The sequence below is a fragment of the Drosophila suzukii genome, chromosome 2R (genome assembly GCF_043229965.1).
Source record: "Drosophila suzukii chromosome 2R, CBGP_Dsuzu_IsoJpt1.0, whole genome shotgun sequence".
NCBI lineage: Eukaryota > Metazoa > Arthropoda > Insecta > Diptera > Drosophilidae > Drosophila > Drosophila suzukii.
The window spans coordinates 18,509,511-18,525,227 of record NC_092081.1 but is presented as its reverse complement, the minus strand read 5'-3'; the positions used below and the strand labels follow the sequence as shown (position 1 = coordinate 18,525,227).

At 38.4% G+C, this 15,717-nt stretch overlaps 2 protein-coding genes across 2 annotated transcripts; one reads left to right on the top strand and one right to left on the bottom strand.

Annotated features, from left to right (window-relative positions):
- The first annotated feature begins 2,271 nt into the window (after positions 1-2,271).
- LOC108008860 (cell death-inducing p53-target protein 1) lies at positions 2,272-3,059 on the top strand. Its single transcript, XM_017072764.4, has 2 exons — positions 2,272-2,490; positions 2,664-3,059. Exon 2 carries the CDS (start codon positions 2,678-2,680, stop codon positions 3,023-3,025), a length of 348 nt encoding a protein of 115 aa, XP_016928253.2. The 5' UTR covers positions 2,272-2,490; positions 2,664-2,677; the 3' UTR covers positions 3,026-3,059.
- Positions 3,060-13,928: 10,869 nt separating this feature from the next.
- LOC108008628 (uncharacterized) lies at positions 13,929-15,393 on the bottom strand. The gene is made up of 2 exons (XM_017072509.4): positions 14,719-15,393; positions 13,929-14,109 (listed from the first exon to the last, which is right to left on the bottom strand). The coding sequence occupies exons 1-2, from the start codon at positions 15,352-15,354 to the stop codon at positions 14,011-14,013; spliced, it is 735 nt and encodes a 244-aa protein (XP_016927998.2). The 5' UTR covers positions 15,355-15,393; the 3' UTR covers positions 13,929-14,010.
- Positions 15,394-15,717: the final 324 nt, after the last annotated feature.

The following is a 15,717-nucleotide window of genomic DNA, read 5'->3' as shown; positions in this document are numbered from 1 at the left end:
TGTCTGTCTCCGGGTGAGCGTGCAGCTGACACCAAAAATCAATTGCAATGAAATCCTGGGCGAATAAGAACAACAATCCGGCAGAAGTAAGAAAAAAAACAGCAAACAAGTCGTCATTGGCCGTATTTGGTTTAGGGCATTTAATGGTCAAAGTTTTTCAACTTGTCCGTAATTTATTTGATTTTGCTTGTGTTTGTAGGTTGGTGGTAGGGGTTCAAATCGCCAACTCCTCACTGCTTTTGATAAATTACAATTTATTTAATGAAATGTGCAGAGTCCCAGCGACGCATTAATCATACGCCATGTGGTGCGCCCCTACAAATACAAATATTGCGAATGGTACAAGCGGGAATTTAAAACTTAACCACATTTTCGCCGGCTTTAAAATCCTTTTCTCCCTAAGCTCTTGGCACAAAATCCGTTCGCATGGCGACGGCAATACGAAAAGTTAATTAAAAGCCATGGGACATGGACCGGGAGTCAATAAAAAACATTTCAGCCACACCAACCCCATCCCACATGCAAAAGCCCATGAACGTTAAACATTTTCGTTGAGTTCTACGCTTTTTATTAATTTTTAATACACCTGCTGACGCTGGCAATTAAGCGCGGACCTGTTCAATTTCATTTAATTAGCCATAAAGGCGCTTAAAAAGGGGAAAATGGGGCTCAAGAATCTGTCGGCTTTTCCTCGGGCAATGTGGTAGGACATGGACATTCAAAATTGAAATAGCTACTGGGCTGCCGAGAATGTTTAGGCACTCGCCTGCATTCCAGGCATTCTGACTTTGTTACTCATTTCTCCTATACTCCACATACATATATATATTTTATTGGCTGGCCAAGTTCAAAGCCTTCTAAGCAGCCACATCAAAGCATCCTGAGTAATTGCTTTGGAAAAATTTGAATTTTCAACGGCACGTCAGCATTTGCAACTGGTCGTTGGGAAAATTTCATTTCAGTCTTCTCTCGCCTACGAAATTCATTGACAGCATCCATAAGTGCGGATGCTACACATATTTCTCGGGTCGCCATTGCGTATACGCAATGTCTGCTGGCCATATTTCATTGGCCCAACACACGGCACATCACATCACTTCACACATTTGACATTTTGCCGGTGCTTTAAACGCCGCATTTAAGGCGCCTTTAAAGCCCAATCCACATGCAGCCTAAGCTGACAGTGATGGATGAGTCTCACATTTATTGAATTCCAACGGCGTGCATATATATATGCAAATGCGTGGGCTTAATAGCTAAATGGGTATCTGTATATCTTTGCATAAATCGAATTTATCGCTTGGGAACACTTTAAAGAACAGTTGAGATTTACTAAGTTGCGTTTGATTGGTTTAAGTTGGGTTATCCTATGGATGGGTCAAATAAATCTCAGATTTTTAGTTCAAGCTTGTCATCAGTTTTTAGAATATGGTATTTCCCTCTTCTCAATTTAACAGGGTATTTTAAAATTTTTTTGCTGACCCAACTAAGCTTGCTTTGTTGGACAAACTTAAGTGAGTCATATTTCCGAGAATTATTGGAATATTGGAATGCTCTTTTCAGCGAAAAAGTCGTGCCGAACGTACCTTCAACATTTCTGGTATCAAATTTTGTAATGAAAAATTATTAAACTTTTAAATAAGCAAGTTAAACATCAACTTTAAACAGTCTTTAATTTAATTTGATATAGCTCTATACAATTTAAGAAATTCTGACGGCTTTTAACAGATTAGTCTTGCAAAAGGTACTTTTCCTGTCAATTCTTTATAAACTTATTTATTACAAAATAATACAAGACAAAAAATACAAATTAGGCACAACATATAGCTTTCTCAATTTACTTATGAGAGCAAAGCCCAAACAATATACACAAATACCACGATAATTGAATACCCGGCATTCAGTTTCTACTTCCAGTCCCCTTTTATTTTTGATATGATGAATTCCAGTGACGCAATCAATAATTATGTGAGTAAAAGCGGATCGGTTATTAATGCTTATCAATAACATTGCATTTGTTAAGCCAGCAATCCCGCCAACTCACTGTTTCCACAAAATCAGTCTACTCTTGTTTCTCGGAATCGCTTATCAAAACTTTTCAAGAGCTCAGAAATGCATGTTCAGGAAATCAGTTTACTTCAGGCTTTCGCTTAAAGTGGTTGCCCACTTCCATTCGCTTTAATCCAATAAATATTATATAAAAATAAATAAAAAAAATAATAAAATTTAAAAATAAAAGTGTTGAATATATTGAATTGAGTTTTTAAAAATTGTCTTATTAAATTCATTGTGTTAGCTCAACAAAATATAAACATGTCTTTAAAAGTATATAACTTAAAACAACTAAAAAACATTTTTTTATAGCTTGAAAAGTAATATTTATTTGACCGCGTCTGTGTGCATAAACATGTGACTGTACTTATAATTTCATTTTTTATGCTTAGCGAACCAAATCCAGACATTAGTTCTTTCAAGCATTCACTGTTTGAGGTTGGTATTCTAGCTTGAAAGTCACTACAACTTAATAAAAAATAAAATAATAAATACAAAACAACCCAAAACAACAACAAAAATCTAGTTTCATAAAAAGTCTAAAAGCCAAATTTTCAAAGACTCTAATATCATTTGCGGTACTTGAAATAAATAAGAGAAAAATATTAAAGATTTGAAGATCATAATGAGCTTGCAATTAACCTGTGAGAGGCCTGCTACGCCCCCGCCTTCGTATTCAGAGGCGATGGGCTGGGTTCCACCTGGATCGGAATTGGGAAGTACCACGGTTCTTACCTCGCGGGATTCCCCAGGTCTCACCTCGGTACTCACGATCTGTCCCAAATGCCTCGACGAGATTGAGACTACTACAACAACCCGTCGCGGAAGTATTGCCTACGTGGCCTCCTTCGTAGTTATGTTTGCCACCTGCGGACTGGGATGCTGGCTGCTCCCATGGATCATTAATGGCTTCAATGAGGTCCATCACTCGTGTCCAAACTGCAAGGCGTCGCTGGGTATCGTTCGGCTATGAATTCAGAACTGTACAGGCCCTTACATAAATCAGCATTTCGCATTTGTTTTTAAATTCTCCCTGCAAGGCCAACAAAAAGACTTGCTTCAATTCAGATCGGATGAACTGCAACTATTATTTTATACATTTAGTTTTAAAGTTAAAAAAAAATTATAAACAAATAAAACGTATTTTTAACAAAAATTACCAAATACCTAAAATATTTAATTCATCGATTTTGTGTATACAGTGCTTACAATAAAATCTATTATTATTATTATATATCACATATATATATATTATATAAATTGAGCTTTCTGACTTAATGAATCATAAAAACGAACGATAATCTCAATCAAGGGGAACATTAAATATATAAGTTCGCTTTTTAAAAATCTTGCGAGAGTCACAGTAAGAACAATAATTCTACAATATACATATGTGTTTTTTAAAAATGTTTATATAATATAATTATAAATTTTTATATTTATAATATAAAAAACAGAAATTAATTATTTTATATCTTAAGTGTTCAATGAAAAATAAAAATATATTTTATCAACAAGTACTTTTTGAGTTCCAGTGCTTGTTTTCCAAAGTGTAGAATTCTGAACCAAAGCTTATCAATTCTTTTACTTAAAGCTGAGTAACATTTTGTGATCGCTCACAGATTATTACCCAAAAAACAAACGTCTGAAACGTTCCCCATTGTATAGTATTCTTTTTCGTTCGTCATCTTGAAAAACAGTTGTATTCAAGACCTCGCGTAAAGTGGTTGCTAAAATCAAAATTCAAGAGTTTATTAAATTATTTCTAAAGTCTATACCTTTTTGCTATATAGATATAAATGAGTTCGCCGATAGGAGTTCCTTTGGAGACAATCAATGTGGAGCCTAACACTCCGCCGCCTTCGTATCAGGAAGTGATGAACTGGGGACCACGTAGATCGACAATGGCCAGTACCATGATGTTAACCACGGAGGATGCTACAGGGACTCAAAAGACTGGAACCCATACCACAATGGGCTTAATCTTCTCTGGTTTCATCATCGCACTGGTTCTAATACTTATTTTGAAAAACTAGCGAAGCTCCCTTAGTATCAAATCTGGAGTTTTTGTATTCTTACACATCAGTTATTTTTGCCGTTTATTAATTCTTTAATAATCTATTTAAAGCTATAGCCACTATAACACATTGTATTTTGATTTGATTATTTTTCACCTGTTAAATATCAACCAAAACCTTCAAATATGTAATTAAAATATTTATAATCTTAATTATTTCCTATACGTAAAACATTTTATAACTCTTTAACAAAAATTTTATAACTATAGATATTTTCAAATTCAGGTAAAGATTTTAAGGGAGAAGATGTGAACAGCTTCTCAATAAAATAATAATATAAGCAGCCATAAAACGCATTGTAAAAAATAAGATTAAAGTCCAAGAATAAACGCCAACAGAATTCGAAAACAGATTGCAAACACTTTTTCGCTTTCCTGGCACATGGACTAATTGAATTTGATTTTTACCGGCGGCGGGTTGAAGTTTTAAACGAATCGAGACGTGATGGGCATGCCAGAGGATTCTCTCATAGTGACCGCAAAGGAGGGCACCCTTCGAATGAAGGGTTTTTAACCTCAGTCTGGTGGGGGATTCCCCAAGTGGTTTGCTTTCATGTGGTTCCAGAATTCGGCAGGAACTTATTAAGCAAACAGTTTGTTGCATGTCGGAAAAATCGCAGCATCCTTTTGCCTAGATGGTCGCATTTGCTATTGTGTCGAGTGTTAAAGCGACTGTCATGATATAAGTAAAAGCTGTTAATGTTTATGATAGAGAGATGCCAGGGAATCCTTCACCCACACCCAGGTGCCCTTAAACTAACATTAAATTTATTGCATACTTTGCAGGGCGTGCATTAGCGTGGCAACTCGTCACGTCACGAATCTCCCACGAACAAAAAACGCGGCTAGAAAATGCGGAAAAGCCGGGTGAAACTGAATAATACTGGCTAAAATTTGAAAAGAAGGCAGAGATAGTTCAGCAAGAACCAGGCGAAAACGTGACTTGGCGTTGACAGCAGTGCCCCTGATGATGATGATGGGATTCCCCCATGATGGCCACACATCAGGCCAAATGGTTGTCATTAAAATTCGACATACAGAGACTATGCCAAAAACTCAGCTATCATCGGATGTATGACTCAGTCCAGTTTTAAACAGATTTCATACAAAGAAAGGTTTTTTATTTTAACAAAAAAATTGCATAAAATATTTATGTATTATTATTTCATAAATTAAATACAACACTAAAACCAAAATTTAAAAATAAAATTGTAAAAGTAAAACACTTTTTTTAAAGAGGTGAACCATTTTAAACCTTAAGAACTGTTTTATTTTTAGAACTTCCTACTTCCTGTCTTTAGTCAAATGTATTTAAAGGAAGCCAAATTTTCCAAACAGCCTGAGAACTGTAGACTAATCCCCGTCGATTAACTATGATTTGATTACCTTCTGTCTGCAATACTTTCCAAGGGCTTTTAACCTACCAGATTGAGGTGAACTTCAGTATCTAAGCAATGCAACCTCAGCTAATTGCAAGAAACAATTAATCCCATTGATTGCGTATCGCAACAATTTCCAACCTAAAACCCTAAACCAAACTCACTACGACTGACTGCCAATTGATGTGTTTTCGCATTCGAAACCAAATTCGGTTGAGGGGAGCAGAACGCTTTTAAGAGCCTACAACTGGACCGAAAATTGGCCAAGTTGATAATGCAATCGCATGCAAATCTCTGTGGGGATGGGAGGCCACACCTCGCCAATAGACCTGGCTTCCACCAGCCTCTACCTGTGGCAACATAAACAAACACAGTGCAAATGGTTGGCAGTTAAGAGGCTATTAAAATGCAAAACTTTAGACGCAACCAAACCCCAGGTGGGTGGAAATCTTTGCCCGCTTTCCGGCCCACTGACTCACTAAGGCGATCACACGGGGCCAATGGGTGTACGAGCACTCCAGGTACCAGTCCCCCAGATAAACTGCAAACAAATAGAGATGGTCCTGGTCGATTTCCAGAATTGCATTGCCCCTGCCATTTGCCACTGCCCCTTTTCGCTCACTTCACATATCACAGGATATCGCAGGATGTGTTTTCAGTTGCCATCGCCTGTTAAACGCCTCCCATTTTGGGCTCCTCGGACTTTTCGGGCTTTCCGGGCCGCATCCAATCCTCGATGGCAAACATCTGCCATTCGTGCGTGTGAGTGAATGTCTGACCTCCGGATGCGAAATCGTAAATGTTAATGGCTGCACGGATTTAATGTTCCAGGTTTTGCCTTGACTTTCGCTTATCCAAGGGACTTGGATTGCATGGAAATGCTTATCACTGAAACAACATAAGTAGAATTGTAGGAAACTCACTTAAAATTTTATTTTAATTATAAAAGTCCTTTAAAACAACTAATCTTAAAAGCACTAAAATATATTCTAGCTAGTTTAAATGAATTAAAAAATTATTAAAATAATCTGGTTACAATTTTTAACTTTCTAACTTCACAGAAAAGTCCCTAGAAATTATTTGGTAGCTCTTATTTAACCTAACCATTGAAATAATTCTTAAAACAACGAACCCCTAAGATTTATTTTTCCAAATAATAAACCTTTCTTTATGATTTAGGTTCAGTAATCGTTTTAATATATTTTACCTAACTGTGTGAAAAACAACTCTGTTGACTTTTGAAATGTTATAATCTTGATGTTATGACAAAAACCTTGACAAGCGATACCTTCATTTTCACTGTGCAGACAAAGGAAATGTTCGTTAATGCTCGCCTGGGAAATTGGGACTTGGGGACGTTGTTTCCGTTTCTGGGATTTGAAAGTGGGGCATCCGATAGCACTGCCTGCCAGCCACATTAAGCCTTTGTTTTGACTACCCAGACAGTTGCAGCAGCTGCCTTAAAGCCACTCTTTCCTCAAAGGAGAGAGATATTCAAACTTGAATTAGGATTTATGCCCCAACGATTGCAGTTTATTTGTCTTGCCTAGGAGGACACACACGCCTGCCGGAGATTTGGCCGAGATTTACAAGACTTGGAATCCACTTGGAAGTACCATACACACCCGAACATATTCGTCATAATTCATGGCAGTCCGGCGGCTCTTGACACGATTGTTGCCATCACGTACAGCGAGGCTAGATAAATCTCTTTCAGCACTCGACCGGGCGATTGTCGCCACCTTTTGGCCAAATCCCCAGTCCCCAATCTCCAACCCCTCCATTAACCCCACTCCTCTTTTGGCCCAGCACGTGCACGCTGTTAACCTCAAAAATGCGCTGCTAAAACATTTTTTAACGCCTGCTAGCTGTCCGACACCTCGAAACCTCGCAATCTGACCCCCCTTCCACCGTTTTCCGGGTAAAAGCCAGACCAGACGGTCAGCTAAGTTGAATCCACAAAACATGACCGCAAGGACGCAGCCAGGCCACAACATCTAATCGAGCTGATGGCCAAGAACCAAGGACCAAGGACCTAACCGGGCTAAACTTGACCAAAAGCGTGGACAATCCTTTTCGGGGCTGGCATACGTGAGTCCCCTACGTGAGTCGGATGACAAAGTGGTCGAAGCATATGGGCGTACAGGGTGCTGGGAGGGAAATACTTGTGAATAAATGAATATTCAAATACTCATATTAAAATATGATGGATTTGGAACGTACTACGATCATGGGGTTAATCTCATTTAATAAAGACCACTAGATTGTTACCATTACCAGTAAATTTAGTTACTTAATATATATACTACTTATAATACAAGGATTTAAATATGGTTTAAAAGAAAATAAAATTACCAAGAATATTGATTTTATTATTATAAACACATTGTTAAAACTTTAGGAGTCTTATCAATAACTTGAAAAAGCCTATGTATATCTCATCATAGTTTTTCATTTCATTATGATTCATTTCAAAATATGAAATATTTAATATTAAATAAAAAATGAAGTCAAATTATGGTGATATTTCGATTTGTGTTTACTAAAACCAATTCACCTGATACCCCTTTCGAGTCCCAATGGGTCACCCTGTCTGTCGATGGGATGTACGGCTGTACGTGTGCGGTTTTGGTGACGAAAGGCGCGCGTCCGCTAGTTAAACCCCAAACACACTTGCCTTCAAATTAATGACCAACAATGGAAAATGACCGTGGGTCGGCAGACGGAACGCGACGCGTGCCAAAGTCACGTAGCCGTAAGGACCTACATATAAACGGGGGCTAGAGGGAGTTGGCCATGTTGTTCTGGACAGCCCGTGGCATGCTGCAAGTTTTTAACGTTTGCATGCAAAGTGCAAAAAAATTCGGAACGCTTTAAGGGCCTTTAAGAAGAGAGAGCACCCTAAACGACACACAAAGCGCCGGTTTATCTCGAGAACATTTATTTACTTGGCCAACCCCACAAAACCCCCAATCTCTTGGCCTGCTTTTTGTCCTGGCCTGTAGGTTAAAATATTTGCGCTGGTTAGGAAAGCAACGCCCGCATGGCTACTTTAGAGACCACAAGGCATCCACATCCCCCTACAAAGGGGAAAATAGTTGGGAACCAAGATAAGAGTCAACAGAAAAAATAATAATATTCCTGCTGGCTGGAGTTGCCAAAACTTGAGCTCATCTTACAACTGTGCCGGGGCCAAAACTATTTCAATGCCCCAATGTGTCTGTTCTTTTTGCCAGTGAAAGCAAGTGTGCGTCCAACTGATAATTAGAATATTCCCCAAAAAGATTTCAATTCCATTATAATTACTTCTACACTGCGAAAGTTCACAAAAGGACTTATAGTTTCCTCACATTTTTTACTCGCTCGTTTCCGTTTTATCCGATTGGCTCTTTTTGTTGGAAATTCATTGGCCTGCTGCCAATTGAAGCTGTTTCACTTGTAAAACATTTATGGAATTTAACTCGGCTATTATGTCTGCTGCGCATTTAAGCCCCGCAATATTTTATGGAAAGCGCAAATAACAGATGGTATTTTGCCTGCGGATATTTTTGCATATGAAGCTTTCAATTAATAAACGATAGAGCAAGTATGAAAATTAATTTTAACAAGGCTCAATACTTCATTAAATAAGTTTTAAAATATTATTTACGAAAGTTACATTACTTAACCTTTAGTTAAAAAAAGTTACCTTTAAATTAACCTTTAATTTTGAGTTGAATTAAATTTTATAAAAATGTAGTTTCTCAATATCAAGTTAGGTTTTATCTGACTGAAAACTCTAAGTCGAAGGCAATGTTACGGTTAAATTTGTCGGCTAACAAACAGAAACTAACGTTAAAAAGTTTTACTGAAATTCCACAGCCTTTGTAAAGATTTCTCGATCCTAAAATTAACCTCACATTGAGGAATCGAATTCGTCTTCACGGACCAATTAACTTCATGGTAACTTTTTCTGACAGGAAATTAAGAACCTTTAAGAGTATCCCATCATCACTTGTTTTTTCGCTGGGTAAATCACATTCCTTCAGTTGGTCAGCATATTAAAATGGAAACATTTAACCGGCGAAAAGCAATTTCAACGACTGCTGTTTCCTGTGTCCTTCTTTTCCCGGAGTCCGCATGGAGGCTATTAATTTATACATTATTGGCAACCGCAAAATTCACTTAAACACGCTCGTTAAGAGTGTGAAGCCGATCGAGTTGCCACAGCGAAATCTTGCAATGCAATGTATTATTTATCAGGGGAATTCATGTATCGCGGAATGCACTTCCATTGACCACAGATAAGCTGCTTCTGGCCAGGATTGGGTTTCGCAGCTGGGATATTTCATCGATTCTCCGCTGTCCGCCATCCGCCATCCGCTATCCGCCATCCAAGATGGCCGGGTCCAAGTAATGAGATTTGCTAGCTGATACTCCACATTTATTTATGGCCATTGGCCCGTGCGGTTTCACTTACCCAATTCGCCGAAGGGAGACCAGCGGAGGAGCACCGATAGCACGGACCATAAATCTGAAGTGTTATGAGAGCATTGAGTGGGAAAAGTTTTATCAACGAAACACATTATTTTAGCACATTTCAGGACAGCTCAAATTCCCAATAGTACGAAAAACAAAGAGCGAAAGTAAGTAATGGAAATCGGACAAAAGAAGGGTCCAAGCTTCGTGGGAAAACAGGCGAATGACCATAAAGAAAAAGCATAATTCCAATCCATCGATGCCGTCGATATTAATCATGCCAGTTTGTAAAGGATATTCCCATTTATATGTCCTTAGTAGAACTACGGAAAAACTTTCAGTACCTACAAATTCCTCAACCAACTCGATTTGCTGCCGAGTCCTTGGATAGTTGAAGACCCAGCATATTGCACTTGGCAATCCAACTGTTAGTGGAAATCAATCGACTCAAATCGCATTTGTTGCCGAGCTGCAGCTAGGGAACAGCATTCGTTACCATAATAAAATTTGAGAACAAATCAAGCCAACAATTGGTAGCAATTCTCCCTCAATTGCACAGTTGCCTTGACAATGGCAAATTTGTAGCCGATTGTCTAGGCCTGAGTTGCCAAGGGACTCGTTAAACTTAAGGATAATTTAGTCACTGCTAATTCGCTTTACATCGGGAATAGTACCGAACTTATCAATCAGTTAAATTATTTAAAATTAAAAATCTATACAAAAAAAATAATGTGTGACCTTAACAATTATTATAATTGGAAAAGCACTGAATTTGTAATTAGTTAAAACATCTCAATATGTCCTTAAAGGCTTAAAACAAACTGTAATTATCTTTTTAACTTATAAAACTATTACATTGCATTTAAATAGACTTAAAATTAAAAAAAAAAAGAGACCCAATATTAATATTGACCTTTTTAATAATGCTTAACTGCAAATTTATTTTAATCACTTCACTTGTTACTCAGCTATATTTATATAATTTATATGAGTTATATGTACATGTACTTATATTATTCAAGTACTAATATCGGTTAGCCGCAGGAGGCATTTGCACTAATTAATTTTGGCTTTTTCAGTGCTCGTTTTTTTCATTAAAAGTGATTTTATAATTGGATTTATACCAAAGGCTTAATTACATTGGTTAGTTTTAAAGCGATTGTCGATATATCTCGCGGATGCTTCTTATTTATTTTCCCCACATAAAAGCTGGCATGCATCATCATTAGTGTCGAATGTAAATGTGGCAGGGCGGAAAAAATAAACCAAACCATTTGCATACTTTTCGACCTTTCGACTGGTGTTGACGGATCATTTGCACACATCACAAATAAACGAGCCCTGTTCGAAAACCAAATCACGATTCAGGCAACGACAGCGTTAATTAATTATTTCATTTCAGAATGCAAATTGCTTGAGCGTTTTTTTTTGTATTTGTTTTTTTCTTGGCTTTTCTGTTGTTTTTGCTGGTTTAATCTACTGCATACGCCTTATGAAAAAAAAAAAAACACGACTGACAGCGTAATGAATTCAATGACACGTAGTGCCCGCGTTCCTCGATTTTCCCAGGCGAAGCCAAGAGCGAAAATTGTTTGCGCACGTAAGTATGCAACGATTTATTTCGCCCCGGTTCGCCGACAGGACGAAAACAGAAGGACGACGACAGGCGGGCTCAGGAGCAGATAGGCAAACGTCTTTCCATCCTGACCATGGCCATGACAGTGAAAGCTAGCTGGGATCAGGGTAAACGGTCGACTAGTCGGTTACCTCGCAAAATGTCCTTTAAGATTTGGATATGGATAAAATCATTAATCGTTCCAGAACTACTCAAAATTTTTGAATATCGAAATATGCCTTTAGTTAGGATCCTACAAAAACACTATAGTTTTGAAAACACTTGTAAAAATCCCTAAAAGTATGCAACTTTCTTCTAAACTCAACATATATGGTTGCATACTTTTAGTCACCTTTCAGAAACCATGTGACTCGTTATTTAATAACACTTTAAATGACGATCCCAATTTAAATGGCTATCGGAATTAATAAGTAAATATAATTAAGTTTTTAACAAAGTACATGTTATATTTTAATATGTTTTGATAGAAAATCTAAAACTAAATATGTTTGCAGTGAAGCCCCCATGAAAACTTTCGAATCTAAGAACAAAAGATCCCACATTTAATCACAACTATAGATCCTCAATTAAAGGAGTGGTAAGTAATTTTATCTCCAGAGCAAATAGGATCAACTGTCTCTACTATCATATTACACGCTTTCTTTGTTTATATGTATTTTCGGCTTGACCTAAGCCTCTTTAGGTCCACCACACTCCTCTAAGGACTTAAGCACTAGACAGCCCAACCGCAGCTGAAGGAATAGGTAAACAAGAGTGTGTGTGAAAAGAAAAACAACTGGCGGCCCCATTCCCCTTGGTCCTGTCAGCATATCCTTGTACCAAAGCCGAGTAATTCATTAACATTTAACTTGATTGACACACGAGCCGGGGGATGTTCGTGGTTCTATATACCCAGTTCCAGATTCGAGGATTTGAGTGTTTTTTGTTCCAGTTCGAGGCACGTATTTCGGGCGGTAGTGGGCGTGGCACGCACCCGATTTGTTTATACAGTTATAATGCATAATGGCATCGGATTTTGGCCTGCCCAGGATAGGCACGCCCACACGGCGCTGAGGTTGTTACTTTGTTAATTTAATAAGAGGAAAGACGACAACAGGTGCTGCAGCCCCATCCCATCCCGAAATCCTGTCCCGAAATGAAGTCACGTCGCAGGCATAAATCAATTGCCATGAGCAGGCATTTGCGCCGCTCAAACTGTGCGAATGCATAGGTGGGGAGTCCTTGTTGAAGGCTGGTAGATGGAAGGAAGTTGGAGTTGTCGAACGGAACACTCTGGCAGCTGGCAGCTCGCAAATTGAGCGCAGGCCATGAAAGTGTAACGAGTCTTAATTCGTTTGCCAAGTACCGCCAAGCGGCCCACAAATCCTGATAACCATCCGATAAGCAACTCCCGTCTATGCCTTAAATATGTTCGCAGGACTGATGACAAATCAAATACCCAGCTGGGATTCCTAAGTGGCAGCAGAGGGCTGTCTTTAATGGGGAGGTACTTAGGATCGACGGGGGACCTCAAGTATAAACGGGAAATTTAAAAAAAAGGATGATAACTATGTGAAATTTTAAACTGAATTCAAGCCGTCATTTTCTTTTAAGCAAATATTAATACCATTATTTTTGGTTTATTTGATAAGGATACTATAGTATTTTAGTACTTACGGTTTTAGTTTGGCAGTGTGTTCTAAAGTCTACTTAAAGCTTACCGTTAAAGACGAGAAACAGCCCTATAAATACAACCAACCTTTGTTTTTGTTGGCTCATTTTGTAAGAATAATTATAAAAATAAACTTTGCAAATCCTTAGAAAAACATTTTTAATTTCCCAATCAACTTGCATTAACTATTTTCTCCATACCTTGTGAAATCGTTATGAATTAAACATGTATTTCACTTGCACAGGTATAAAACTCTAAGAACTATTTTTAGAATTCCCTAGTTAATAATGCAAAGTTGCTTCAAGAAATTTGTAGCTAAGCTCTTTTAATGAGCTTTGAAAACTTCAGGTTCTCCTGGAAACGAAAACGCGTGGGCTGAAAGGAAAATTAGGTGAAAAGTACGCCGAGTGAAAATGAAGAGAACAAAGCGTGCAGAAGTCCACGAAGGACATCATGGATTGATTATCTCCAACACGAATCCTTCCTTCCTCGACACTTCCGCTGCAGTTACAAATTGATGGCAATTACAAAGGGAGCGTGCTGAAAGGGAAACGACCGCTCTGAAAACTTTTGATGTCCTGCCGGGCACAGTGGGGTGTCATTGCCCCGCTCACTTTGCAGGCAGGTGTCCCCCAAATGGACAGGTGTCAACCGTGAGTGCCCCTTGCGGAGCTGTTTCCTTTCACTTGTTGCTTTATTGGGTTTACATACAATAGCGGGATACTCAAGTACTCAAACTGCGAGTGGACCGAACCGGTCACCACTGGAAAATGGTCAACATGGCACGGAGCAGTTCCGGGATATTCCAGCCATTTTTGCGAAGGGTGCGCAATGGTTTAACGACATCGTGCTTCTTCTGCAAGGTAACAAAGCAATCAATATACATCAGAAACTTATAACTCTGTCATACACTGTCACAAACATATCTGTCATAAGCAAGAATACGCTCATAAAACAAAGTTAACTGACACTTTTTTGGTAAGTTTGGGTTAGATAAGTATGGTTGGGGATTAGATGTGTTTTTAGTATTGAAACAAACTACCCAAATTTAAGAAACAAATATGAATCTAGAATATGAGTCTACCATTACGGAATATTCCCTAAATTTGTTTGTTATTCCTATCATATGTTTTTTGGATGAAAGACATACCTTTATTTCTTATATTTCGTAGTTCTTGCTAGTTCTTTTATACCATATTCGTTTATGTTTTTTTGGATTTACGAATAAAAATAAAATAACTTTTTCATCCGTATACTACCTATCATTGACAAAGTGTCTAAAAGTATGCGGTATATCGTGGTCTTTTTGAAAACATCCATCATATTTCCTAAATTAAAAGATATATTTGCATACTTTAAGGCACCTTTACGAGTGATTTAAAAATCCCAGATATTTTTAACGGCTTTTCTGATTACTTTCGGAAATGAAAAAGTAATGAGGAAAAATAAAACGTGATCTACTTACAATGTTGGCCTTCAGAGTGGCATGGAACTCCTGCGAGACCACTGCCTTTGTGAAGTTACCAAAATTGGTGTTTTGGGCTCGAGACTCGGCGACATAATCATGTACAGCCTGGTGGGGCATTATATTTAACAGATCTCCGACGAATGTATGATGCTTTACGGCCTTGCAGTCGCAATTTCGGTCCGGTTTTTGGACCGGCAGGATGATACAGTAGAATATATCCGCAACGCTGGCAATATCTCCCGTATCCACATGTTCCGATTCAAGTTCGCGTAGAACGGTTTGATAGGCAGCCGTATCCGTCAGCTCTTGGGTCACCCTTACGAAACCCGGAGTATCGTAGTACCTCATGGCGCGTCGGAATTTCGCATCACAATTATAGTGCACTTCGATCAGTTCTATCAAGGTTTCCTGATTGATCAGATCGCGAATGTGCTGGAAATTCGCACACAGACTTGTATCATGATCGGTTTTGTTCTGATCATTATTGGTATTATTATTGTTGGTATTGTTATCGTCCGGTGGACACCATTCCTCGGAATCTTCATAGGAATCCTGAATATGGGCAAACGTGTGGCAAGCGAAAATGGCCAGAGCTACGGTCAGTAGGGTCAAATTCCTTAGATCCATCATCATCCAGCTGGCCGAGATTCTTTTCTGACTGTGGCTCGAATCTGCGGTTCAGCACTCGCTTTTATGGCCCTCACATCAACGGCAGAATTAATTACATGCATTTTCTCTTTCCTCGGACACTTCGCTTATCGCCCGCCAATTAGCGGAATTTGTACGAACAACTTTTTGCTTATCAGTCGCTTAGGAACGAGCCATGGGAGCGTTTCCCAGAATGGAATCTTCCCACATGCGTCGCAAAATTCCCTGCAAAAAAGTTAAAAAAACTTGCTGATGAGTAGTCTTCTCTAGCGCCAAGATAAAAACCGACAATATTTTGCATTTGTTTTTAACATGTTATTTCTGGCCCTTTGAAATTCCAACTGTATT

Excerpts from the sequence above, each read along its gene's own strand:
- LOC108008860 (XM_017072764.4), top strand. The coding sequence starts at position 2,678 with ATGAGCTTGCAATTAACCTGTGAGAGGCCTGCTACGCCCCCGCCTTCG.
- LOC108008628 (XM_017072509.4), bottom strand. The coding sequence starts at position 15,354 with ATGATGATGGATCTAAGGAATTTGACCCTACTGACCGTAGCTCTGGCC. Across the intron at positions 14,110-14,718 it reads CCACTCTGAAGGCCAACATT|AAGAAGCACGATGTCGTTAA; the intron begins GTAAGTAGATCA and ends GTTACCTTGCAG.